The sequence below is a fragment of the Bos indicus x Bos taurus genome, chromosome 7 (assembly GCF_003369695.1).
Source record: "Bos indicus x Bos taurus breed Angus x Brahman F1 hybrid chromosome 7, Bos_hybrid_MaternalHap_v2.0, whole genome shotgun sequence".
Lineage (NCBI taxonomy): Eukaryota > Metazoa > Chordata > Mammalia > Artiodactyla > Bovidae > Bos > Bos indicus x Bos taurus.
The window spans coordinates 104,084,499-104,111,456 of record NC_040082.1 but is presented as its reverse complement, the minus strand read 5'-3'; the positions used below and the strand labels follow the sequence as shown (position 1 = coordinate 104,111,456).

The 26,958-nt window shown below is 48.0% G+C and overlaps 1 protein-coding gene across 1 annotated transcript; it reads right to left on the bottom strand.

The window, feature by feature from the left end:
- On the bottom strand, positions 1-26,553 carry TMEM38A (transmembrane protein 38A). Its single transcript, XM_027548123.1, has 6 exons — positions 26,358-26,553; positions 7,256-7,412; positions 6,847-7,031; positions 4,326-4,413; positions 2,371-2,488; positions 1-1,602 (listed from the first exon to the last, which is right to left on the bottom strand). Exons 1-6 carry the CDS (start codon positions 26,479-26,481, stop codon positions 1,375-1,377), a joined length of 900 nt encoding a protein of 299 aa, XP_027403924.1. The 5' UTR covers positions 26,482-26,553; the 3' UTR covers positions 1-1,374.
- Between the last annotated feature and the right edge of the window lie 405 nt (positions 26,554-26,958).

Genomic DNA, 26,958 nt, shown 5'->3' with positions numbered 1-26,958 from the left:
TTCAGGATTCTTTCACAACAAATTTATTTGCCGATCCTTCACGCTGAGCCTTGATAGACATACAAGAGGAGGAATTTGGGGGCCCTACAGCCTCAGGACCCACCAAGCTCCCGGGCATCACCAGACCAAGGCACTTTCCCAATAACTGGGCAAAACCTGGGACCCCAACAACCCAAGGCCTATGTGACACAGCCACAGGCTGATGCCCTGAGCATGCCCTGAGCACCCACATGCAAAGAACAGTCCCAAGCTGGCCAATTCTGGGCCCAAATCCCACCTGAGACTGGCCATGCCCAACCCACCTACCCCTGTCAAATACCCTGGTGACCTAGGCTGAGGTGAGGGTGGCCAGGAGGGGCGCTCAGCTCCCATCCCCCTTGCTCACCCTGAATCAAGTTCCCAGCCCATCCAGTAGCAGCACAAGGTTTGGCACATAGTAGGCAAGTGTTTGTTGAATGACTGAGCGAGTGGCAATGAAGGATGCCAGCACTGAGGGAGGTCTCATGGAGCTTCTGGAGTCCGACAGTGAGGGCTTGAAGCCCCTGGATTAGAGCCAGATCTTGGCACCCCCGCCCGGCCAGCTGCATTTCTTTGGTTTAGGGGGCAACCTGAAGCCAAGGATCAGAACAAGCCTCCCCCACCCCTCCAGGCTCCCCAGTCTGGCCTAGACACATCTACTGATGGCCTCCTTTGTTCCAGGTAACTTGTGGGGCTCTCCAAGCCACAAACACAAAAGATCTAAACTGCAAAACTGTTTTTTAAGCATGATGAACACCCATCAAGGCCTCACCTCCTGACTGCGTTGTGCTTCTGAGCTTACAAAGCTGGTTTGTCAGATCCAGCCTCACAGCAGCCCTTGTATACAGAATGGGGTGAGGGGCCGTTATACTGATGGGCATGCAGGGCTCAGAGCAGGTGGCAGCTTGCCCAGGGATGCCCAGGAGAAGTTGATAGGAAGAGACGTGGAGATCACAGCAGCTACCTTACAGCAGACAGTAAACATCCATCAGATGGATGAGCGTCAACATGGCTTGACATTCTTTCGGAGTCAAGGTGTCATTTTAGAGAGGGAGTAACAAGACCAAGAACATAACTGCCAAGGTTTCTGGTTGGAGCGATTGCTGGGATTCTGTGGACCGCTCCCCCAAAGCTGTAACTCTATGGGGACCTGGCAGAAGAAGAAAGGGACCCCCCATTCCTACAAATGCCCTTCACCCCCCATATCTCATTTAACCCCCCACATCAGCCCTGGAGGGCGGGCTGATGGCCCCAGTTTGCAGACAGGGAAGCAGAGGCCTGGAGAGGGGAGAACGGAGCCCAGGTCCTGGGTCTGGGTCCTCTCCCTGGTGCCCTGAAGACCCCCTGGGCTGCCCCCTAATCTGCCTTCTTGGTCTTCTTCTTCCTGGAGCCCTCACTCAGCTCCTCCTTGGACTTGGTGGGCAGGGGTGAGTGTGGGGAGCCGGGCCCGCTGCCACCCTGGGATCCACCATGGTTGTTATGGTGATGGTCGTCCCCCGAGGCCGACCCAAACAGCACAGGGCAGATGTAGGCTTCCAGGACATCAAAAGGGGAACTGTGGGAGTGGGTGGCCGTCAGGAACACCTGAGGTGGGATGACAGAGGTACAGGAGACAGCGAGAGAGCCAGCGGGAGGATGAGGCAGAAGCAGATTGGGGCGGGGGGAGGGGAGATAGAGAGAGAAGGTCAAAAGGTCAAGGGCAGAGGGAGCCTAGACTCAGATTTCTGGCCGCATGCACCCCCAAGAAGGTGATCAACTATCCTGCCATTTCCAGGATGCAAAGATTTTGGTGCTTAAAATCCCAGCCACACCGAATCAGTTGGTTGCCTTTTCCCCAGGAATATCCCCACCCACCACACGTACACCTGGGATCAGAGAGGAGCTATGCTTGGTCTGGGGTCACTCACTCCCTTCCTCTGTTCAGTGTGGTCCCCTCCTAGGGAGCCAGCAATGAAGTTCCCCAGCTCCACGGGGCAGGGAAGGGTGTGTGGCCCTGAAAGACCTTTCCTGAGTAGGAAGTGACTGCAACTCGCACCATTCCTGGTCCAGCCCACTCTCCATGCCCAAGGCACAGGCCCCCATACTCCAAACAGACTCCATACTCTCCTGCTCCCATCTTGGCCTTATGGGACCCTCTGCCAGGGAGACCTTGTTCTGCTCACTCTCACCCCCACCTGCTGGACCCTGATCTCATACCCTGCTCTCAGGCATGAACCTGCTGACAAGCTCCTCCCCCCAACACCTCGACCTTAGGGCTGTCCTTTCCCCAGACCCCCCAAGGCTATCAGCCTAAGTTTTCCATCCTCAGCCCAGGAAGCATGGGTCAGCTTTAGCCAGGACAGGAGGACTTACCTTACACGATACCATGAACATGGTGAAGATGAAGATGAGGCTGGCTTTGGACACCGGGAGCCAGCGGGTCTGCTGGAGGGTGAAGAGGATGGCTCCATACAGGCTGGCCTTGGTGGGGCTGCACGGGGTGGCTCTGGTTATCCGGGGGGTCTACATGGCTCAGGGCTTTGTTCCTCTGGCCCAGGGCCCCTTCTCCACCCGCCCCTGCTGTGCCCAGCTCCCACCCCAGCTTCTCCGGGGTGCACGGTGGGAAGATGCCCATGTGACACAGACGAGACAGTGTCCCCCTGGGCAGTAAAAGGTAACTTGGTGCAAAGAAAGCTCTCTCCTCTGGCCTGCTCCTGAGAGGTACCCACTAAGTTCTGCCTGATCGGAATGTCTTTGTTCACCTGGGGACTCTGGGTCACACCAGATGATAACGATGTGATTTAGGGTGGGGTCTAGGGCCACATGGTATCAGCTGAACCTCTGGAGGGACTGGAGACTGAGGTTGGCCATCCAGGGTGTCAGTTAGGCCCATGTGACCAAGCTCCAGGAAAACCCCTGAACACCAGGGCTTGAGGGAACACTACTGGTTGGCAATCTTAAATACACACAGTCACACATGGATACTGGGAGCAACAGGTGCTATCCACACAGCTCCTCGGAGAGGGGACAATTGGAAGCTTGCACCTGGTCTCTCCTTGGATTCTATCCCTCGTGCCTTTTGCCTTTGCCAGTTTTAATGTTCCCTTTTACTCTAATAAACTACAACCCTAAGTATAACAGCTTGGCCAAGTTCTATGCCTCTTCCTAGCAAATCGTTGCACCTGAGAGTGGTCTTGGGGACTCCTGAACAATGCACTCCCCTGGAATGTGGGATTATAACACACAATTTTTATTGATTTTCCTTTTCTTCTTTGAAGAATAGGCTTCCGATATTTTGACTTGCCCATGAGCTGAGTGTGTGAACACACCTCTCATGAGGATAAAATGAGATCATGCCATGTTTTGCAACATACGACATGGGAGGTAGTTTTCACTGGCATATGTTGTTGATGTTCAGTTGCTAAATTGTGTCTGACTCTTTGCAATCCCATGGACTGCTGCAGCATGCCAGGCTCCTCTGTGCTTCACTATCTCCCGGAGTTTGCTCAAACTCATGTCCATTGAGTCAGTGATGTCATCCAACATCTCGTCCTCTGTCATCCCCTTCTCCTCCTGCCTTCAATCTTTCCCAGCATCAGGGGCTTTCCAATGAGTCAGCTCTTCACATCAGGTGGCCAAAGTATGGAGCTTCAGCTTCAGCATCAGTCCTTCCAGTGAATATTCAGGGTTGATTTCCTTTCTGACTTAGGACTGATTTGATCTCCCTGAAGTCCAAGGGATTCTCAAGAGTGTTCTCCAGCACCACAGTTCAAAAGCATCATTGGCACACGGGTGAGTCTTTCAATGTTGTCATATTTTAATGGCAACAGCTTTATGGAAGAAAATTTAACTAGCCTGATCCTTTCAGGTCTTTTAAAAATGTACTAGACTTAATGCCTCATGGGGTCCTTGGTTGAGTCCTGTATATGACCATCTGGTCTTACCCTTTGTTCTCCACCTAACCCCAGCCACACTCCCCACCACACCCTCACTTCCCACCCAAAATCTGTACCCTGGCCCTGAAGAACCAGGCAGAATCTTTTCTGACTTGATAGTTGGCAGAAGCACTGGCCTCTCTCCAGAGTCTCCTTCTTTGCCAGGAAACTCCTACTCAATCTTCAAAACCCATTACATGGGAGAAGAAGGAGTGTCTTATCTCCCTGAAGCTCTGCCTACCCTCTGAGTAGTATCAAGGCTCTGCCTCTGAGGTCCCCCAGCCATGGCCTCTGGAAGCTTCTGGAAGGAGAATTAAGGAACCAAGGCTCCTAAGTTACCAGAGTATCCAACCCAGGGTCAGGCCCAGGGGGTGGGGGAGATGGGATACTCACAAGGACATGTGCAGAATCTCGTTGGTCTCTGGCTTCCAGACCCCTCGGAGCAGCTGCTCAAGGTTGGACATGAGGGTGACACCAGAGCCTATGGGACAGGGTACTTCTGAACAAGCCTGCCACCCCCAGCTTCCCATTCTTCTTGGCTGAATTCCCAAGCAAGAAGTTTCTGGAGTCTTCTCCAGAGGTATATTGAGCCTAAAGTGTTGCAGGTGGGGAAACTGAGGCCAAGAAGGGACAGTCTTCCCAAGGATCACAAGGCATATTCAGAGCAAAACCAGCATGAAGTAAGAGGGGGTGGGGTGGTCATATCCCACCTGCAAGATATGTCTTGATCAAATCTGGATTGTCTGCCCTGATGTTTTCAATCCAGGACCTTGAACTGTGCAAGAGGCACCCCAGCCTCTCCCGCCTTGGGTTCTGAGCTTTCAACCTTTCTTGAGCCACTTGCCCTCTGGAAGGCATGTTATACCCCTGGGGACCTTTCTCTTTAGTATAGGCTTCCTAGAGAGACAATAAGGAGACCCATATCAAGATTTTTGGTTGAATTTCTAGAAGAATCTTCCCATTTACTCCAAATGTATTGGCTAAAGAGGCTTAGACACTCACTGAAGGAGTGGTTGTGCCAACTGGGGTGCCCAATATGTACCACTGGCCCAGGAGTTTGCTTCTGGGGTGTCTTTGCCCCAAAGAGACATTTGGCAATATTTGTAGACATTTTTTACTTCACCACTGGGGAGGGAGCTGCTACTGGCAACTAGCGGGTTGAAGCCAGAGATGCTGCACATCCTGTAACACACAGGGCAGCCCCCACCAGAGCGTGATCCAGCCCTAAGCGTCAAAGGTGCCTCAGGACACTGGCTCGCTGGAGGGTACTCCCAGGCATTTGGGAGTACCCACTTTGGTTGTCAGGAAACAGGAACACAGAGCTTAGTGGTATTCAGCACCTGCTCAAGCCTTCTCTCCCTGCCTTCTTGTCACTCCCTGGTTCACCTCTGCAACTAACACTGTTAAATTGTCTGTTTCTCCTTTAACGTCTCTCGGTTTTTGCTTTATGTATTTTGGTGCTCTGTTTTTAGGTGATAATTGTTTAAAATGGTTATATCATCCTAGTGGACTGACCCATCATTATAAACTGTCCCTATGTAATTTTAGTAACTTTTTGTTTTGGTCGTAATGTCTATCTCGGTCTGCCTCTTAGCATAGATAGAGGAGGGGGAAAGGGGGGGCTTCAAAATAGTTACGAATGTGAATGTTGCATTCAGAGGACATGGCCTCAAACCCCATCTGTGCCCCCACAGCCTCATTACTTGGGGAAGTCATTTCATTCCCCTCGTCAGTAGAAAGGGGTGATGCTAACTTTCTGCTAAAGAAGGTCAAGTAAGAGGCACAATGAGCTCAACTCAAAACTTACCCTGGTTTAGGGATCTTAACCTAGAGTCTAGGAACCCAGAGAGGAAACAGAATTACATATTCATTTTCACATCCTTCACTGAAACACAGCCTTTCCTTTTATCATGAAGGGAGGCAATTACCTCGGCAGGATTTGCAAGTCTATGACTGTCATCAACAGAACTAATGGATTTTTTTCTTTTCACATTATCATTGTTGTAGATGATTTCAAATACCATTTGTGCTCAACACTGCTCCAAGAGCATGAGACTTATTAGAAGTCAGTGGAAAGTCTGCTATTTAATCAATAGTAAATATGCATAAAGGGCTTCCCACGTGGCTCAGTGGTAAAGAATCCACCAGCCAATGCAGGAGACACAAGTTTGATCCCTAGATTGGGAGGATCCCCTGGAGAATGAAATGGCAACCCACTCCAGTATTCTTGCCTGGGGAATCCCATGGACAGAGGAGCCTGGTGGGTTATGGTCCATGGGATCAAAAAAGGGTCAGACACGACTGAGTGACTAAACAACAAACAGCAATAACAAATAGGCATAAAACTACTAAAGCCTATTTTAAAACACTTTATAACTACTTTAAAAGATTAGGTTTCCTTTATTCTCCTATATATTTTATGTTATGCACTTAAGAAAACATAAAAAGGTCTGTAGGCTTTACTGGGCTGGCAAAAGGGCCATAGTCCACAAAACTTAACAGGGGTATGATTTCCTCTCTGTGAGGCACTTGACAACGTCTGGAGACATTTCTGGTTGTTGCACTGATGGTAGGTGCTACAGGCATCGAGTGGGTGGAGGCCAGGGATGTGCTCAACACCCTACAATGCACAGGACAGCCTCCACACACAGAAGGGTCCAGCCCCACGTGTGAGTAGGGCGCAGCTGAGAAAGCTTTCTCCAGAGACATTAGCTATCAATGTTTCATTGTCCTACTTACTTAAAAAAAAAATCTCTTCTGAATTTGTTACAATACTGCTTCTACTGTTTAAGTTCTGATTTTTGGTCCCAAGGCATATGGGGTCTTAGCTCCCACATGGGATTGGATAAGATGGCTGAGAGAAGGGGTTCTCAGTGGGGTGGCTTCCCTTTGCTCTGGCCATGGTCCTGTTTACCTTTGACCCACCCGGTGGCGATCATGACGAACCACCCGTGGTGGTAGTGGTGATGGGCGTGATGGATGCCCACGGCGATCTTGCGAACTCTCACCACCTCCTTCATAGCCACAAAGATGAGTTTCACTGGCAGGAAGCAGACACACTTGTAAAAGAGGTCCAGGGGGCAGAAGAAAATCAAGTACCTTTGGGGAGAGAATGCCAAGCATCAGGGGGGAGCTAGACCCTGGGGGCCCCTGGAGACGAGGTTGTGTCCAGACTCAGGACAGCTGGGCGGAGAGGGTGGTGAGTCAGGGCTAACTGTGAAGGTTTGGCTGGCAGGTCCTAGTTCCTCCCACCTCCCAGGTGGTGGGATCGCCCTGCCCGCCTGCTCTGCTCTCCCACATCCCGCCGGACCCGTGACGCTCACCAGACTGCTGAGGCCAGCAGGATGCTGGAGTTGTTGCTGAAGTAGTCGATCACGGGCTCCCCAAGGAGCAGATCAGCCAGGATGTAACTCCCAAAGCAATGCAGCATGGCACACAGCCAGGATGCCATGGGGTGGTGCCGGGACAGCTCAACTGCTCCTGAGGGGTACGGGGGTGTCCCCACCATCACCAGGGCGCTGAGGGCATGCTTCACCATCATGCCCTCTGACCAGCCCATCCTAATTCAGCCGCCTTCTCAGAGTGTCCGTCCAAAGCCTTGCAGTTCGTCCACTTACAGAGGAAGAACCAAGGCTCAGAGAGACTGTACATGTGTCTGAGATCACACAGAGAGAAGGCAGGACCAGGTTGGGGCTCTTTCCTCTGAGCTCAGAGAGGATGATAATTAAAACAAATCATATTTAGCAGGTCTTCCCTGATAGCTCAGTTGGTAAAGAATCCACCTACAATGTGGGTTTGATCCCTGGGTTGGGAAGATCCCCTGGAGAAGGGAAAGGCTACCCACTCCAGTATTCTGGCCTGGAGAATTCCATAGACTGTAAAGTCCATAGGGTTGCAAAGAGTTGGACACGACTGAGTGACCTTCACTTTCACTTTCATATTTAGCAAGCATTCCTGGGTCCGAGGTGGTGATGGTGGTTTATTCATTAAGTTGTGTTCGGCTCTTGTGATCCCACAAACTGTGGCCCATCAGGCTCCTCTGTCCACGGGATTTTTCCAGTCAAGAATACTGGAGTGGGCTGCCATTTTCTTCAACAAGGGATGTTTCTAACCCAGGGATCAAACCCAGGTCTCCTGCATCACAGGCAGATTCTTTACCACTGAGCTTTCAGGGAAGCCCTCTCAGACACTGGGTTTTAGAATTTATAGGAAGGACTCATTAAATCCTCATTGATGACTGCAGCCAAGTGATCACTGTTATTATCCTGCCCAAGGAGACTGAAACTTGTTTTGTTTCACTTGGCCATGCCTCTCAGCTCATGAGATCTTAGTTCCCTGACCAGGGATTGAACCCGTGCCCCCTACAGTGGAAGCCTGGAGTCTTAACCACTGGACCACCAGGGAATTATGAGGAGACTAAAGCTTGAAGAGGGCAACACGCAGCTGAGAACATCTGATGCAGCCTTGGGAGGATGCCAAGATTCCTGTAAGCCTACGCCTGTACATTTGGTCTTTCCTTATTTAAAAGAAAAAATAAGTGGGTGTGGTAAAATATACATAAAATGTGTCACTTTAACCATTTTAAGGGTATGGTTCAATAGCGTTAAGCACATCTATGTTATTGCACAACCACCCCCATCATTCATATTGATAGCTTTTTCACCTCGCAAAACTGAAACTCTGGCCTATCAAACATTAACTCTCCATTCCCCCTTCATTCCAGCCCCTGACGCCCACCACTCTTCTTTCCATCTCTGTGAATTTGACTATTCTAGAGACCTCAAGTAAGTGGAATCATACAGCATTTTTGTGACTGGATCCTTTCATTTTGCATAAAATCCTCAAGGGTCATCCACATCATAGGATGTGTCAGAGTTTTCTTCCTTTTTAAGAATGAGTAATATTTCCTTGAGTGCGTCTACCACATTCTGCATATCCATTCATCTGTCAGTGGACATTTGGGTTGCTTACATCCTTTAGCTATTATGAATATGGCAGCTAAGAACAAGAGCATATGAATATATGTGAGTTCCTGCTTTCAATTCTTTGGGGTATAATTCCAGATGTGGATTTGCCAAATCAAAGGTTAATTCCATTTTTAACTTTTTGAGAAACTTTCCCACTGTTTTCCACAGCAACCACCCCATTTTACATTCCCACCAGCAATGCACAAGGGTTCCAACTTCTCCACCTCCTGGGTCACACTTACTGTTTTGTTTTTTAGGAATAGCTGTCTTGATGGGTGGGAGGTGGTATCTCATTGTGGTTTTGATTTGCATTTCCCTAATGACTGGTGATACTGAGTTCTTTTTTCAAATGCTTATTGGTCTTTTTTTTTTTTCTCTGCACCACCATTGTTTTAAATATTTTAACTTATTTATTTGGCTGCACTGCGTCTTAGTTGCAGCGTGTGGCTCTAGCTCCCTTACCAGGGATTGAATCCAGACCCCTTGCATTGGGAGCACAGAGTCTTAGCCACTGGACCACCAGGGAAGGTCCTTATTGGTCATTACAGTATCTTCTTTGCAGAAATGTCTATTCAAGTCCTTTGTGCATTTTTGAAAAAACTGGGCTGTCCCTCTGTTGTTGAGTTGTGCTCTTATGGAGAAGGTTTACTTGCTTTGACTGGCCCCAGATAGGAAGGTACAGAAGAAATTTGAAAGGAGAATCTGAAGTCCTGCTTCCAAGTCTTGTCTTATTGGGAGAGTGCCATCAGGGCAGAGGGAAGTCACCAGATACTGGTACCAAGACGGACAGTGCAGACAGGCCCATGTGTGTGGAAGGGTGCAGAAAGAGCAATGAGCAAAGCTGGATAAGGGAGTCCTTGACTATAGAATTATACCGACAGAGTGTGGAGGGAGAGAGAGCAACCCTATTAGCAGCATAGAAGGGACAAAGACACAAAGCAAAACGGGCCAAGCACAAATGTCACTTCCTCCAGGAAGGCTTCCTGGCTCTACAGAGCCAGTCACTCCTGAGGACTTCCACTCCCCTGTGGACTCCATGCTATTGGTACTTTATGCAATTTTTTCACATCGAATAAGAGAAAGTAGCTTAGTGGTTGCTTAGGGATGGAGGGGACGGGAGGTGGGAAGGTAAGAACTCAAGGATCCGGGTTTCTTTGAGAGGTGACGGTTGCACAATGCTGTGAATATGCTCAAAACCAGTGAATGGGATGGTTTAAATGGGTGGTACAAGAATTATACCTCCATAAAGCTGTTAAAAAAAATAAAAGGCCAGCAAAGAAAAGATGCAATATATTTCACAGTTTCTGCGACTGAAGATCATTGCTTTGTTATTGGTCACTCAGTCACCTCCAGTTCTTTTTGTGATCCCATGGACTGTAAGCCCACCAGGCTCCTCTGTCCGTGGGATTTCCCAGGCAAGAATACTGGAGTGGGTTGCCATTTCCTTCTCCGAGGGATCTTCCTGACTTAGGGATCAAACCCATGTCTCCTGCATTGGCTGGTGGATTCTTTACCACTGAGCCACTAGGGAAGCCCACAGCTGAAGATACATATACACACAAATGATACTAATTGAGTCTTCTTATTCAACCCAAGAAAGAAAATGTGAAACAATGGACTTACTTAGCAAATAGAAACAGGGACCCCATCCTTAAGGAAGATGGCTTAGTGTGTTAGTTTCTACCTTGACTATACATCAGGATTACCTGGGGACTTTACAAACACCTGATCCCTCTGCCCCAGCCAAGTGTCTTGGTTGGTGGTTCTGGGGTGTGGCTGGGCTTGTGGATTTTTTAACGCTCTTGAGTGATTCTTCTGTGCAACATAGTCGAGCACACAGAGATAGGGGAATGAGCTGGTCCATGTCCTGACATCCTGCAGCCCTGATAACCCCAAACCTTCCATCCATGGCTGAGAAGTTGGGCTCCCAAGAGCAATGGTTTTCAAACTGTGTTCCTGGGAACCGTGAGGGTTTGCAGGAGCAAAAGAGAAATCAGGTGGGTATGCTGGAGTTAAAATGGAGCACAATTTCATTTACTGCTTCATCTCAGACTCTGGCATATTTTGTTTGAAAAGGAGAATCTGGTATTCACATAGTCATGCATACAAATGTTCATAGCAGTTTTTATTTGTAAACAATTAAATGGCTTTAATGGGTGAATGGATAAACAAACCCTGGTATATCTGTACCATGGAATACTATTCAATAATGAAACAGGAACGAACCAGGGATGCAAAAACTATCTGAACAGATCTCAAGAGTATAATGCTCAGTGAAAACTGCCAATCTCAGGTTATGTACTGAATGATTCCATTTATATAACATTCTCCATGGGATAAAACCATAGTGATGAGTGGCAGAGAGCAGATCAGTGGTTACCAGAGGTTAGGCTTCTAAAGAAGATCTAATTATAGGGGGTTTCCCTGATAGCTCAGTTGGTAAAGAATCTGCCTACAGTGCAGGAGACCCTGGTTTGATTCCTGGGTCAGGAAGATCTGCTGAAGAAGGGATAGGCTACCCACTGCAGTATTCTTGGTCTTCCCTTGTGGCTCAGCTGATAAAGAATCTACCCACGATGCGGCAGACCTGGGTTCGATTCCTGGGTAGGGAAGATCCCTTGGAGAAGGGAAAGGCTACCCAATCCAGTATTCTAGCCTTGAGACACAACTGAGCGACTTTCACTTTCTTTTCACAAGGGAGTTTCCCTGGGGTGTCAGAACCATTCTATATCCTGACTGTGGTGGTGGTTACTCAAATCTACACATGTAAGAAAAATTTCAAAGGACTATATTTTTTTAAAGTGCAAGGAAAAACAGCTGAGTAAAGTCTATAGTAGGTGTTAATGGTATAATACTGGTGTCAATCTCCAGTGTTTTTATTTTTTAATATGTATTTGGTTGTGTCTGATCATAGTTGTGTACACAGGATCTTTCACTGTGGTTAGCCAGTGGGGTTAGCTGTGGGGCACAGCCTTAATTGCCCTGTGGCATGTAGGACCTAGTTCCCTGACCCGGGATTGAACCTGCATGCTCTGCATAAGAAGACAGATTCTTAACCACTGGACCATCAGGGAAGTCCCAATTTTCAGGTTTTTTTTTTTTTTTTTTTCATAATGAGCTATCATCAGGTAAGATGTTGTCATTGGATGAAGCTGGGAAAGCTGGAAACTCTTTGCTTCATTTTTGCAACTTCTGGAAATTCCCTGGTGGTACAGCAGTTAGGGGGGCTTCCCAGGTGGCGCTAGTGGTAAAGAATCCGCCTACTGGTGCAGGAGACCTGGGTTTGAGCCTTGGGTCAGGGAGATCCCCTGGAGGAGGGCACAGCAACCCACTCCAGTATTCTTGCCTGGAGAATCCCATGGTCAGAGGAGCCTGGTGGGCTATGGTGCATAGGGTCGTAAAGAGTCAGACACAGCTGAAGCGACTCAGCACAGCACAGCATAGAGGTTGGACTTGGTTGGTGCTTTCACTGTGGAGAGTTCAATCCCTGGTAGGGGAACTAAGATCCTGCAAGCTGTGTGGCATAGGCACAATAAATAATAAATTACTTATGAGTCTTGAACATTTTCAAGATAAAAGCTATTTTAAGATCCCAAATTAAAATGAAGGTGTGTGTGTGGGGGGTCTAGTTCTTTAAAAACATGTTTACAAAACCACTAGAGGTACAAGACTGATGTCTGTTAGTCAAACTGTACACTTTGTACTACCCACTGAAAGTCTCGCAAATCTTTTGAAATAGTTCAGGTCTATCTTTATACTGTTATTGTCATAATCTTCCAGTTACCACCCCCCAGCTTGGAACTCAGGTGTCTTCTGGTGTGACAACTTAGTTCATCATCTTGATTCCTTCCCTCCCCCACTAGCTTCATCTTCCAGAGAATGAATTTAGAATGAAGTTGTAAGACACAGTTACTTAGCTCTCATAGCCAGAGGTGGTACCAATGACTGTCTTTATTATTTATTTTGTAAATTTTATTTTTAAATTTATCAAAGTATAGTTGATTTATAAGGTGGTGTTAATTTCTGCTGTACAGCAAAGTGATTCAGTTATGTATACACATACAGTCCTTTTCATATCCATTCCCATTATGGTTTGTCATAGGATACTGAATAGAGTTGCCTGTGCTATATGGTAGGACCTTGTTGTTTATCCATCGCGTGTGTATATATACACATTCATCTGCCTATGGTTTGCATCTGTTTATCCCAAATTCCCATTCCTTCCCTCCCCCACCACCCCAGCAACCACAAGTCTGTTCTCTATGGGTGTCTTTTTCTGTTTTGTAGCTAAATTTATTTGTGTCATATTTTAGATTCCATGTATATATGGTATTTGTTTTTTTCATTCTGACTTACTTCACGTAGTATGATAATCTCTAGGTCCATCAACATTGCTGAAAATGGCATGATTTCATTCTTTTTTATGGCTGAGTAGTATTCCCCCAGTAGCTCTCTTTAAATGGTTTACTTAAATCCAATGAAAACTCCACTCAATGTGGATGTGAGATAACAAGGTTACAATATATGATCTGTTAATCAGGAGACTAATCAAAAGATATAGTCAGTCCAGCTCTGGGGATTTTGAAGGGAAAGTTTCTCTTTATATCTAGAGATTGGATGACTTTTGTCTCTAAATTGTCAAATCTAGGACTTCCCTGGTGGTCCAGTGGTTAAGAATCTGTCTTCCAGTACAGGGGATGAGGGTTCAATCCCCAGTCAGGGAACTAAGATCCCACATGCCTTGAAGCAACTAAGCCTGTGTGTTGCGACTGCTGAGCCTGCGGGTCACAACTAGAGAGAAGCCCATGTGCTGCCACTAGAGAGGCCTGCATGCTACAACAAAGACCAGTGCAGCCCAAGAAATAAAAATAAATAAAAAATTTAAAATTGTCAAATCTGAAGGCTTGACCTCTTTAGGCCATGTACTAAGTGTGAAGCTTTTGATATAAATAACTATATACTGTTGATACACTCAACAAGTTGCATGCATGCATGCTAAGTTACTCAGTCATGTCCAACTTTGTGTAACTCTATGGACTGTAGCCCACCAGGCTCCTCTGTCCATAGAATTCTCCAGGCAAGAATACTGGAATGGGTTGCCATGCCCTCCTCCAGGGATTCTTCCCTACCCAGGGATTGAACTCATATCTCTTATATCTCCTGCATTGGCAGGCAGGTTCTTTACCACTAGCGCCACCTGGGAAGCACCCCCATCAAGTTGACTTGATCTTAATCCTTCCCTGAGTACAAGGACCTTATCCTTCCTAACTGCTGCGGAACCCTCCATCCCAGCCTCCTCCCTTCCTCCATGCTGGGCACTGTCCTGATACATGGTAGCTAATAATAATTGTTACATTCTAGCAAATGTGGACTGAACACTCTTAAGCATTGCAGTTATGTTGGGCACTTTTAGTTACATTATAACAACAACCTCCCCTGCTCTCTTTACCTACTGAGTTCCTTGTTTTAATTGAGTTACTATTGTATCCTGGGCTGCTAAGTCGCTTCAGTCCTGTCCAACTCTGTAAAACCCTATAGAGGGCAGCCCACCAGGCTCCCCTGTCCCTACTATTGTATCCTAGGCAACTACATACCTTCTTAGCATCCTCAAGGCTTCAGCCTCACACCCCAGGCTTCCACCCCACGTAACATAGGGATTGATATCCCTACCTACAGTCAGTTACAGGAGGGACCAGTACTCCCTTCTCCCCTCAAGTTCATGTCCATCAGAACCTCAGAAAGTGACCTCATTTGAAATAGGGTCTTTGCAGATGTGATTAAGGTAAGGGTCTCAAGATGAGATCATACTGGAGCATCTGGGTTTGTCCTGAATCCAATGAGTGTTCTTGTAAAAGGCAGAAAAGGAGATGTAGACACAGATAAGAAGGTGTTAGGAGTTAAACTCACAGAGAGATATGTTTAAGTCCTAACCCCTGGTATCTGTGAATGGGGCCTTATTTGGAAATACGGTCTTTGCAGATGTAATTAATTTAAGATGAAATCATTATGTGGGCCTTAATACAGTGTCTGATGTTCCTGATAAGAGGAGATGGATCACAGAGGAGAAGGCTGTATAAACAAGGAGGCAGAGACTGCACTGATGGAGCTGTAAGTCATGGAACTTCAAGGACGCTAGCCACCTCCGGAAGCTTTTCCTAAGCTTCCTTCCTAGAACCATCAGAGAGGATGACCCTGCTGACACCCTGATTTTGGATTTCCAGCTTCCAGAATCGTGACACAATACATTTCTGTTGTAAGCCACCCAGTCTGTGGTACTTCATTATGGCAGCCAAAGGAAATTTATACAAAAAGCCAGATGAGGGGGATTCCCTGATGTCTAGTGGTTAAAACTCCATGCTTCCAATGCACGGGGTGCAGGTTTGATCCTTGGTCAGGAAACCAAGATCCTACATGCCACATGACCAAAAACTAAATAAAATAAGAATAATAAAATAATTTTTAAAAAAGCCATATGAGGTCAGAGGCAAAGATTGGAGTGATTTGTGTATAAGCCAAAGAATGCCAAGGATGGCTGGAAGACACCAGAAACCAGGAGAGAAGCATGAATGGTTCGTCTCCTGAGTATCTAGAAGGACCCAGACACCTTGACTTTGGACTCTAGCCTTCAGAACACGGAAAGAATAAATGTCTGTTGTTTCAAGCCCTCTGGTTTGTGGTCATTCATTATGGCAGCCCTAGGAGACTAACACAGCACCGGACAGAAGAGGCAACAGATCTTGAGTGGCTTTCTCAAGATCACCCAGGCTTCAGTGAGGATTTATGAGTTCTGACCATGTGCCAGGCTCTTGCTGGGCACCAGAGAAGCAGCTATAGCAAGAGCTGGTTCAGGGGTTACCTTTGTGGGGTCCGTAGTCTGGTAGGGAGGCAAAATGGTTAAATAATTCCACAAATGGAGGTTAAAACTCATAAAGGAGAGGCACATGGTGCTTTGAAGGGTTTAATTCAGCAACTGTCTTAACTGAGGAGGTCAGAGTTAGCAGCAGCAGCAGCAGCTTAACCTGAGATCTGAACAATGAGCAAGGATTTCCTAGAGGATGAGGGGTGGAAGAGAGAAGATGACCCAGGCAAAGAGAGTGCATGGGAGAAGGTCAGAAGGGGAGACAGGGAAGCTAAGAGCTAAGGGACACTCAGCACAAGATACAGTGTTCAGGGAACTTCCCTGGGGGTCCAGTGGGTAGACTTCTCCTTCCAATGCAGGGGGTGGGGGTTCGATCCCTGGTCAGGATCTAAGATCCCACATGCCTCTCAGCCAAAAAACCAAAGCATAAAAAACAGAAGCAATATTGTCACAAGTTCAATAAAGACTTAAAAATTGGTCCACATCAAAAACATCTTAGAAACAAAGAAATACACACACCCACACACACAAAACCCGAACAATACACTGTCAGCATCCAAGCCTCTTTCCGGGTCCTGTGTCCAGTGTTCTAAGCTCATGTTGGGGAAAGAAACATGGAATTCACTCTACTCTATAGAAGGAGCTGCCTTCTTTTCAGATCAGTGAACCTCAGAGAGAAGGTTGGGGAGGGGAATATCGGCCCCTCCTACAGAGGAAAAAAGCCCATTTCCCTTGCAGGTACACAGTTGGGAGGATCAATAGGCAGAACCAGCTGAGAGGCAATTTGGAAACACTGAGGAAACGAGTCACCTGTGAGTCACTTGGCCCCAGCAATTCCATTCCTCACTATTTGCCCAAGAGAGAAACTCATGCACGTGAACAAAGAGACATGGGGGTGGGGACGCATTTCGCTGCCACACTGTGGCAGCAGGAGAAAAGCAGAGTCTACTGATTCTTGGTAAGGGGTGAGCCACACAAAGGGCATCCCAGGCGGTGCTAGTGGTAAAGAATCCACCTGCCAATGCAGGAGGCACAAGAGACGTGGGCTTGATTCCTGGGTCAGGAAGATCCCCCTCTCCCCAGAGTAGGAAATGGCAACCCATTCCAGTACTCTTGCCTGGCAGATCCCAAGGACAGAGGAGCCTGGCGGGCTACAGTCCATGGGGCAGCAAAGAGTCACACACGACTGAGTGAGTGAACCCAGAGTCATACAAAATGGAGTACCACAGAGTAGTTATTTTTAAGTGAACAAGGAGCTTCCCTGGTGGTCCAGTTGTTAAGAATTCACTGCCAATGCAGGGGCAAGGGTTCGATCCCCGGTCTGAGAAGCTTCCACATGCCACAGGGGAACTAGGCCTGTGTGCCACAGCTACGGAGCCTGCACACCTCGAGCCTGGGTCCTGCAACAAGAGAAGCCCCCACAGTGAGAAACCCAACACCTCAATGAAGGGTAGCCTCCCTGCTCACTGCAACTAGAGAAAGCTCACCTGCAGCAACAGAGTCAGTGCAGCCAAAAATAGACAAATAAATAAACCTTAAGAACAAAAACGAACCAGTTAGGGAACTCTCTGGTGGTCCAGTGGTTAGGACTCCAGTCCCAAGCTGGGAAACTAAGATCCTGCAAGCCGTGTGACGTGGCCAAAACAAACACCAGCAACACACTAAATCCAGATCTGAGCTCCTCAGCCTCAGCGTTGCTGACATGTGAGGTTGGATCACTCTCTGCTGTGGTGGGGCCCCTCCACAGGATGTAGGATGGCCCGGGATGCTCCTTGTAGGATGTCAAGGAGCATCCCGGGCCTTGTCTTGTTGGATGCTAATAGCCCACCCCCAGTCTGAAGAAGAAGATGGCAACCCACTCCAGTATCCCTGCCTGGGAAATCCCATGGACAGAGGAGCCTAGCGGGCTATAATCTATAGGGTCGCAAAGAGTCAAGACACTTCTAGTGTGGTGGGCATAAACCACCACCTCACCCTGGTTGTGACAACCAAAAATGTTTCCAGATATTGCCAAACATCCCCAGAGGACAGATCTTCTGGCTGAGAACCCCTACTCCAGATGCATCAATACTGATAAATCCCATAAGGCTGCTGCTGAATAAAAAAGTTAGGTTGCAAAATGATATGTTTATGTACATTCTATGTATAATATATATGTAAAACAACACAAACTGCTCCATGCAGTTCATAGACATATGTACATCGGTGAAGGTATGCACACAGGCATGGGAATAATATAGGCTGATTTTAGGGCAGTGATCATATCTAGAAGACTCCTGAGAGTCCCTTGGACAGCAAGATCAAACCACTGAATCCTAAAGGAAATCAACCCTGAATATTCATTGGAAGGACTGATGCTGTGCTGAAGCTCCAATCCTTTGGCCACCTGATGCGAACAGCTGACTCACTGGAAAAGACCCTGATGCTGGAAAAGACAGAAGGCAAGAGGAGAAGCGGGTGACAGAGGATGAGATGGTTGGATAGCATCACTGACTGAATGGACAAGAATTTGAGCAAATTCCAGGAGATGGTGAAGGACAGGGAAGCCTGGCTTGCTGCAATCCATGGGGTCACAAAGAGTCAGACACGACTTGGCGACTGAACAACAACAACATAGCTAGAGAGGGAAAGAGGGGAAGGGAGGGGACTGGCTTTGTCACTATTTCTTTAAAAAAAAAGAAAGATCTGAAGCAAATCTATGTTTACATCTGGTAAGTGTGTAGCGAACACAGAGGTATCTGTGTCATGCATATTCTGTATGTTTGAAATATTTCATCACTGCCTGCCCCTCCCCAATAGTTGTAAACGGGGATTGATGCTCTCCTGCCTTATCATACCAAGCCCCCTGGGAGCCCCCCACTGCCTGCCCCTCCCCAATGGTTGTGAACTGGGATTGGTGCTCTCCTGCCTTATCACACCAAACCCCCTGGGGGGCCCCCACTACCTGCCCCCTCCCCAGTAGTTGTGAATGGGGACCCAGGAACAGGAGGTCTCACAGCCTAGGGTGGGGCAGCACACGGTTTTATGCACAACAACCCACCAATAGGTTCTAGAAGACTCTTAAAAGGTCATGTTCACAGAAGCACTATTCACAATTGTCAAAAGGTGAAAGCCACTCAAACGTCCATCAGCAGATGAACGAACAAACTAAATGTGGTCCATCCACATAACGGAGTACTATTCAGCCCTGAAAAGAAATGAAGCACTGACAGGTGCTACAACAGGGGTGAATCCTGAAAACACGCCACGTGAAAGAAGCCAGGCACGGCACAACGCACATTGTGACCCTGCTGACGTGGAATATCCAGGAAAGGAAAAGCCATGGAGACAGAACGCAGGGACTGAGGAGGGGGTGGGGAGCGACTGCTAACGGGGACCGGAGTTTCCTTTTCAAGTGATGAAGGTGGTTCTTGAACTTATACATTCCATATTCGTGCATGCTCCGTCGCTTCAGTCGTGTCCAACTCTTTGTAACCCCATGGACTGTAGCCCGCCAGACTCCTTGTCCATGGGATTCTCCAGACAAGAATACTAGAGTGGATTGTCATTCCCTTCTCCTGGGGATTTTCCCAACCCAGGTATCGAACTCAAGTCTCCTGCACTGCAGGTGGATTCTTTACCGCCGAGCCACCGGGGAAGGCCCACATTCCATACAGATGGGCTCATATAATATGGCCCTTTGCATCTGGCTTCTTTCACTGAGCTCAGTATTTTCAAGGGGAATATTCATTTCCACTGCTGTACTATATGCCATCATAGGAACAGATCACAAGTTATTTATCCATTTTCTGGCATATACTAATACATACTATAATCAGAAACCTGCCTCATAAAAGTCGTTTCAGATTAAATCAGCAACACACTTCCCTTTCTTTTTACACCCTCATTGACTAACCACATGTTCTTGGACAAACCATCTTTTTTTCCCCTCCATCTCTTTCCTTCTGTCAGGTGGGAACCCTAATCCCTTCTTTGCCTAACTCCTATCAGGGGTTGGAATCAAATTTTCCCTCCTCCATCTCACCCTGAAGTCAGAAGCCTAAAGTATATCCTCTCTGCATCTACTAAGCTCCTCCATTATGAAGCCCGGTGCCCTCTTCTCTCCCCCGGGCATCTATTTAAAACGCTGCCAGCTGAGAGTTAATCCTTGGGAGCAGCTGGTGGGTCCTATAGGGGCTGGGTCAGGTGAGGCCCCCATGTTTTGCAGAAATGGATACCTCTGCAACTAAAAATAACCCCCAGAGGTTGAATTCTTTCCAGGATCTTTCCTTTGCCTGCTGGGACGATAAGGTGGAGTGGGGGTGTGGGGAGCTTGGGTTTTGCAGGAACTCCGTAGGCTCCTCACTATGGGGGAAGCCTGGTAGAAAAGCCACACGTCTGGGGTTTGGCTCTGCGGCTCACTCTGCAGTGGCTTTGGGCAGATGACCACCACCCCCTCTCACCTCCAGCCTGTTTCCTCTTTTGTCAAAGGGAGAATGAGAGCATTCCCTTCACTGAGTTATCCTGATGATTCAGTGCTGTTTATTACCATAATTATGCTTTTTAAAAAAAATTAAAGGGCATTCCCTTGGCAGTCCAGTGGTTAGGATCCTGTGCTTTCACTACCAAGGGCCTAGATCAGGGAACTAATATCTTACGAGCCACGTAGTGTGGCCAAAAAAATAATAAATAAAATTGAACTGTAGGATCTTGATTTACAATATAATGTTAATTTCAGATATATAGCAAAGTGATTCAGGTATACATATATAAATACATACTTTTTCAGATTCTTTTCCATTATAGATTATTATTGGATATTGAATATAGTTCCCTGTGCTATACAGCAAAGCTTTGTTGTTTATCCATTTTATATATAGCAATATGTATCTGTGGCTTCCCTGGTGACTCAGTAGTAAAGAATCTGCCTGCCAATGCAGGAGATGCAAGAGACATGGGTTCGATCCCTGGGTGGGGAAGATCACCTCGAGAAGGAAATGGCAACCTATTCCAGTCTTCTTGCCTAAGAAATCTCATGGACAGAGGAGCATGGAGGCTTACAGTCCACAGGGTCGCCAAAGAGTCAGACGTGACTTAGCGACTAAACCACCACAACCATGTGTATCCTTGTTCCCATACCCCTATTTTATACTTCCCCTTTCTGCTTGGACAATCACAATTTTGTTTTCTATGTCTGTGAGCTTTTTGTCTTTATCACTACTCTCCCAGCAACACTGGAAAGACAGGACGAGTCTCCCCATCACCACATGAGAAGACTGAGGCTGGCAGGGACAGTCTGCCCTAAGGATCCACAGCAAGGCAGTGGTGGAGAAACTGTCCCCCTGGCTCTTTCCCTTTGCCATGCTTCATTCTGATTTCTTTTGCTGGGTCTTAGAGCAGTGCCAGGAAGCAGAAGAATGTGGGTTTCAATTTCAGGTTTGCCACAAAAGCACTCCCCTCTCAAGGGTGAGCTCTGGTGGCTCACTCCCCATCTGGGCCTTGATTTAGTCATCTGTAGAATGGGGATGCTGTCTAGAGCAACCAACTGTCGCTGTTTGCTTGGGCTGAGAGGTTTCTGGGGCTTTGGATGTCTGTCTAGGGCAAACCTGGGTGAGGTGGTCACCTAGGGCTATTACTCATTTCAAAGGGCTATTATTCATTTCATCTGTGAAAGATGAAAAGAAATGAAGCTTAGTGCTTAGCAATTATGTGAGGGTTATTTCTGGAACTGGGCTGAAATGGAAAGTACCTGTGGGTGGAGATTTTAGTGGATGGACTGATAATAAAAATCAGATCTGCCTAAGGAAGAAGCACTGATGCTGACCCTATTTCTGATCTGTGATGGGCTCCACACATTCCCTCTCTGGGGGTTAGTGTCCTGTCTGTGGATGGCTGGGGAGTGCTAGAAGATTCCCCGGTGTACTTTTTTTTTTGCTGTACCAGGTCTTAGTTGCAGCATGCAGGATCTAGTTCCTGGACCAGGGGCTGCATCCAGGCCACCTGCATTGGTAGCAAGGAGTCTTAACCACTGGATCACCAAGGGAGTCCCCACAGGGCACTCTTGGTGCTGCTGCCTTTCTGTGCTGTTTACTGTGAGGTCCGAACATGGGAGGTGTGCTCAGTTTCTCTAAGACAAGTCTCCCTCCCCCAAGCCTTTGTGCTCAGCTTTCTTCCTCACTGTGGTTCTGCTGAGCTCCCCAGGTAATTTTTAAATGCTCAAACTCCAACGAAGATGTCCTTCAATAGGTGAATAATTAAACCTTGGAACGGTCATGCCATGGAGTATTATTGAGCACTAAAAAGAAATGGGCTATCAAACCACAGAAAGACACAGAGGAGCTTTAAATGCATATTGCTCAGTGAAAGAAGCCAGCTTGAAAAGGCTACATAGTGTACAACTGCAACACTGTGACATTCTGAGAAAGGCAGAAGTATAGAGACAGTAAAAAGATCAGAGGCTGTCAGGGATTTGGGGAGAAGAGGCAGGAGAGATGAATAGGCAGAGCTTGTGGGATTTTTAGGTTAGTGAGGCATTTCTGTGCAATACTACAATGATGGATGTTGTTGTTGTTTTAGTTACAGAAAGTATTGTTTGACTCTTGCCAGGCTTCTCTGTCCATGGGATTTTCCAGGCAAGAATACTGGCTATTTCCTTCTCAGGGGATCTTCCTGACCCAGGCATCGAACCCACTTCTCCTGCATTGGCAGGCAGATTCTTTACCACTGAGCCAGCAGGGAGGCCCCATAATGATGCATACATGTCACTATATAAAAATCCATAAAATGTACGACACAAAGGAACCCGTATGTCAACTATAGACCAGTTGATAATGATGTTGATAATGCAATACAATAATGCTAATAGGACAATAATGATGTTGACAATAATGTTTGTTCATCGACTATAACAAACGCTCCCCTCTGGTGCAGAACCTTAATGGTAGGAGTGGCTGTATGTGGAGGAGGTAGTCAGCCTATATGGAAAACTACTTTCATTTTTTTGCTCTGGATCTAAAACTGCTCTAAAAAAAATTGTCTATGAATTAAAAAAAAAAAAGAATAAAGATATTCAAACAGCCAACATATAAACATAGGAAGCTGCAAATCACATTTCTAGCTTCCCTTGAAAAATTAGTTCTGCTAGTTCCAGCCCCAATCAGGTGGCGACGCACGTGGCTGGATCTCACCTGGGGACTGTCCTCACCTGGCTGTCTTACTGCTTTCTATATGTGACCTGACAGGCCCTTGGAAGCACGAGAGTTTAAGACTCAGTCTAGATTTATGATTCTTAACTGGAGGTAGCTGTGCCCCCCTGAAGGGACACTGGCAATGTCTAGGGACATTTTTGGATGTCACAATTGGGATGTGCTGCTGGCTTCCAGTGGGTCAGGCTAGGGATGCTGTGAAACATCCTGAAACTCACAGGATGGCCCCCACCACAGAGGATGATCTGGCTCTAACTGTCACTAGTGTTGAGGTTGGGAAACACTGGTGCAGAAAGCTGGATCTCATCTGGGGAACTTATAATATTGATGCTGGTACCATCCCCTGAAATTCTGATTTTCATGATGAAGGGGTACTCCCTGGACAACAAGAATCTTCAAAGCTCTCCAGGTGACTCTAATGTGTAGTCATACTTGAGAACCACTAGTCTGGAAGGCTCTTTGCATGGATCAGGTCTTAAAGTAGCCATTGATTGTCATTCATTCATCCACTCATTCCTTCAATCATGCAGCCAGCATCCACAGCTTCTTCTTCTCTTCTTGCATAGAGCTAGGGGTCTTAGAGGTGAGTCAGGTTTGGCCCTCCCTGCCCTATTGAGGAGCTCCAGCTTCTTTTAGTCCATCATTTCTCAAATGTTAGTATGCTTGCAGGGATCCTGTTCAAATGCAGAGTCTGTCTCAGTAGGTCTGAGTGGGGAGTCAGGCATTCTGCATTTCTTAACTCAGGGGTCACAGATGCTGTTCACGTGAGGACCACACGCTGTGCTTCATCCTCATTCAGGATTCTCATGAAAGCCTGACCCAGAAAATGCCTGCAGCCCAGGAAACACATTGCCCCATGCCTTACAAATCATTCTACTACCTCTCACAAGTGCCTTAGACCTGACTACTGATCAAGTTCTCTACAGATCTTCACAAGAGCCAGGTAAGGGAATCCAGATTATTGTACCAATGAGCCCATTTCACAGATGAATAAACTGATGCTCATGTAAGCAAAACAACCTGCCTGGTGTTTACTCACTGCTAAAGGCAGAACTGACTTCTAGTTTGAAGATTATTCCTTAAGCCAGATTGGCTCTCAGGTTCACAAAATTCTTAGGGGCCCATGCATTCTCTAGCTGGCCCTGCAAACAGCACACAGACTCTGAGAAGAAACCTTTACAGAGGCTTAGCAGGAACACCAAACTTGGGGGCTCAATAGCTAAACCCAATGCCTCCCTTTTCTAAGGGTAGGCGAGTCCTCCGGAACAATTGTAGTCATTCTTGGGTTCCAGCTATGGGACCACAGGTTCATTGTGTATGTAAATTAGCTTAGCCTCTATTTCCTCAGCATCCCTAGGGGAGAAGAGCTTGAAACAGGAGCATGCCAGGTCACTATCCCAGACTTTCTGACTCAATTGGCCTGGAGAATCCCAGGGACAGAGGAGCCTAGTGGGCTGCCGTCTTTGGGGTCGCAGAGTCAGACACGACTGAAGCGACTTAGCAGCAGCAGCAGAGATGAGATAGGGGAAGAAGGGCCCCGGGGAGCCTCTAAGGCACCCTCTCAACCTTCAAGAACCTTCAGGCTCCAGCACTTCAAGTCCAGAAGTTTTACTCTATGACTCCAGCAGGAATGTCTCAACCCCTACTGCATGCTCCCAGCCAGCCCAGAGACCGCTTTCCTTCCAGACACTTGTGTCCTACATCACTACCGGGCTCCTGCCCTCCACAATTTTAGATTCCCCAATGTGTGCTAGGCTCTGTACTTGCCCAAGAGACCTGGTATGAGCCACCAGCAATTCATCTGCAGACAGGAAGTACAGCCCTGTGTTCAGGCTAAGACAACACAAAGCTTATTTTGCTTTGCAAAGTAACTGCTTTCCAAAAGCCCTTATAAAGAAATAGGCTCTGGCATGTGGACGAGCTAAAATAAAACAGAACAGAAACACTCTGCAGGCAGAGTATGATCCTATTTGCATAAGACTGCGCATTTACATCCATAACTACAGGGGTATAAAAGCAGAGAAGTGAGGTCTGGAAGGCGGCCACAACATCGACTGTAATTATCTCTTTTTTCCTTTAGGCTTTTCAATTTGATTTTTCTCTTTAATGTACACTAGCATCTATCTTTTGGAGAAGGCAATGGCATCCCACTCCAGTACTCTTGCCTGGAGAATCCCATGGACGGAGAGCCTGGTAGGCTGCAGTCCATGGGGTCGCTAAGAGTCCCACACGACTGAGCGACTTCCCTTTCACTTTTCACTTTCATGCACTGGAGAAGGAAATGGCAACCCACTCCAGTGTTCTTGCCTGGAGAATCCCAGGGACGGGGGAGCCTGGTGGGCTGCCGTCTATGGGGTCGCACAGAGTCAGACACAACTGAAGCGACTTAGCAGCAGCTGCTATCTTTATCATCTTAAAAAAAAAAGAAAAGCTATTTCTGAGAGGATACAGGAGTAATTTACATCTAAGTGGGAGAACAGATCACAAAGTTTCAGGTGATTGGTCTTTTTTCTAAAGCTAAAATTCTATTATCCCTTTAGTTTGCTGTTGTGCTAGAGTTATTAAAACAGGAGGAGATGAATAAGAAACACTCCCTAAGCCTTGTATAAAAATAGGCTGCATTCTAAGGAGGCCATTTACCCCTACTGGAAAAAAAAAAAAAAAAAAAAATCCAAGACTCTGGGTCTTCCCCCAGAGATTCTCCAAAAGGGTCTGGAGCCGGTGGGAGGAGGCTGACCCCAAATTACCCTGCCCTAGGGCCGGTCCTGCTCAGGAAGTGGAAAGGATCCTGGCCAGAGCTGGAAGAATTCCCGCTGGGCTCCAGCACAGCCTCGGCCCAGGCAAAGGGAGAAGAGGTTGCCCCAGAGCCACAGCAGGGAAGCGACATCGGTGTCACTTTCTCTGAACCTGATCACAGCCCCCAGCACTGCCGGCCCTTATATAGACACTCAGCTGCGGCTTTGGCTCCCGGCGCCAAGGGCAAGGAGAGAGGTCAGGGCTGCAGGCAGCCAGGACTTGTGACCTGGCCAGCAGAGCCGACCCCTGCCTGCGCCCTCACCACGACCTAGCCCCTCGCCCAAGTTCATCCGACCCCCTCCTGCCAGGATCCTTGACCTTCTCTCTCCCCGCATCCTCCCCAGCACCTGTTCCCCATTCCTCTGAACAATCACGTTCCTCTCCTGCATCTGCTTCCCCTCCCCCAGCCCCACAATCCCAGGGGCTTCTCTCCTTGCCCTCGCTCACATCTGTCCCCTCTGCCCGCCCCCACGATACCAGAACCTGCCGGCGTCCCCGAACCGACCCCTGGGACTGTTTCCCCACGATCCAGGCCTTTCCCCTCCTCCAGACCCCTGGGTTTCCTTCCGTCTCCCGCCCCGTAATGCCAGCCCTCTTCAGCACCCCGGCCCTGGCTCACCTGGCTCATACTTGAGGTAGAGGATGGAGACGATGAAGTAGCTAAGGTCGAAAACAGGGAAGAGGGGCACCCGCGAGAAGCTGAGCGCAAGCTCACCCAGGCTTAGCGCCGAGAGCAGCTCCATGGCGCCCACCGGGTCCCACCCCAGCCCCCGGCCCGGTGCGTCCAGTCGCTGGCAACTGCGCCCCCGCCGCTGGACCCGCCCCCGCCCGCCAGGCGCCGCCCCAACCCGGCCCCCGCGGGAGAGGAGGAGCGACCGCTGGCCTCCCGGCGGGTCGTGGGACCGTCCTGTCCCACGGAGCTCGATCGGTCCAGCATCCCACACTCTGCCTCTCGAGCCATCATGACCCGATACAGCCCAGCCCGGGGGAGTGGGGTGGGTGGATGATGCCGGGTGCGGGGTCGCTATGGACTGTGAGTTGGACACGGAATCTATCCTTGGAGGGGGGCGATATCCGTTCCTCAAGGAGCCCACTGAGGCAGGACGGATCATTCAGGACCCCACTCCTGTGGGGCTCGGTTAGGACCCACATCCTCTGTGGAGCCCTTGGATCGAGACCTCCATCCCCCCGTGGGACCGGATCACTTGTGAACCTCATAC

Coding starts and splice junctions, on each gene's coding strand:
- TMEM38A (XM_027548123.1), bottom strand. CDS start 26,481: ATGGAGCTGCTCTCGGCGCTAAGCCTGGGTGAGCTTGCGCTCAGCTTC. Junction 7,413..26,357: donor CTACCTCAAGTATGAGCCAG/GTGAGCCAGGGC, acceptor CGTACCCCTCAG/GAGCAGTTGAGCTGTCCCGG. Junction 4,414..6,846: donor CGCCACCGGGTGGGTCAAAG/GTAAACAGGACC, acceptor CCTGTCCCATAG/GCTCTGGTGTCACCCTCATG.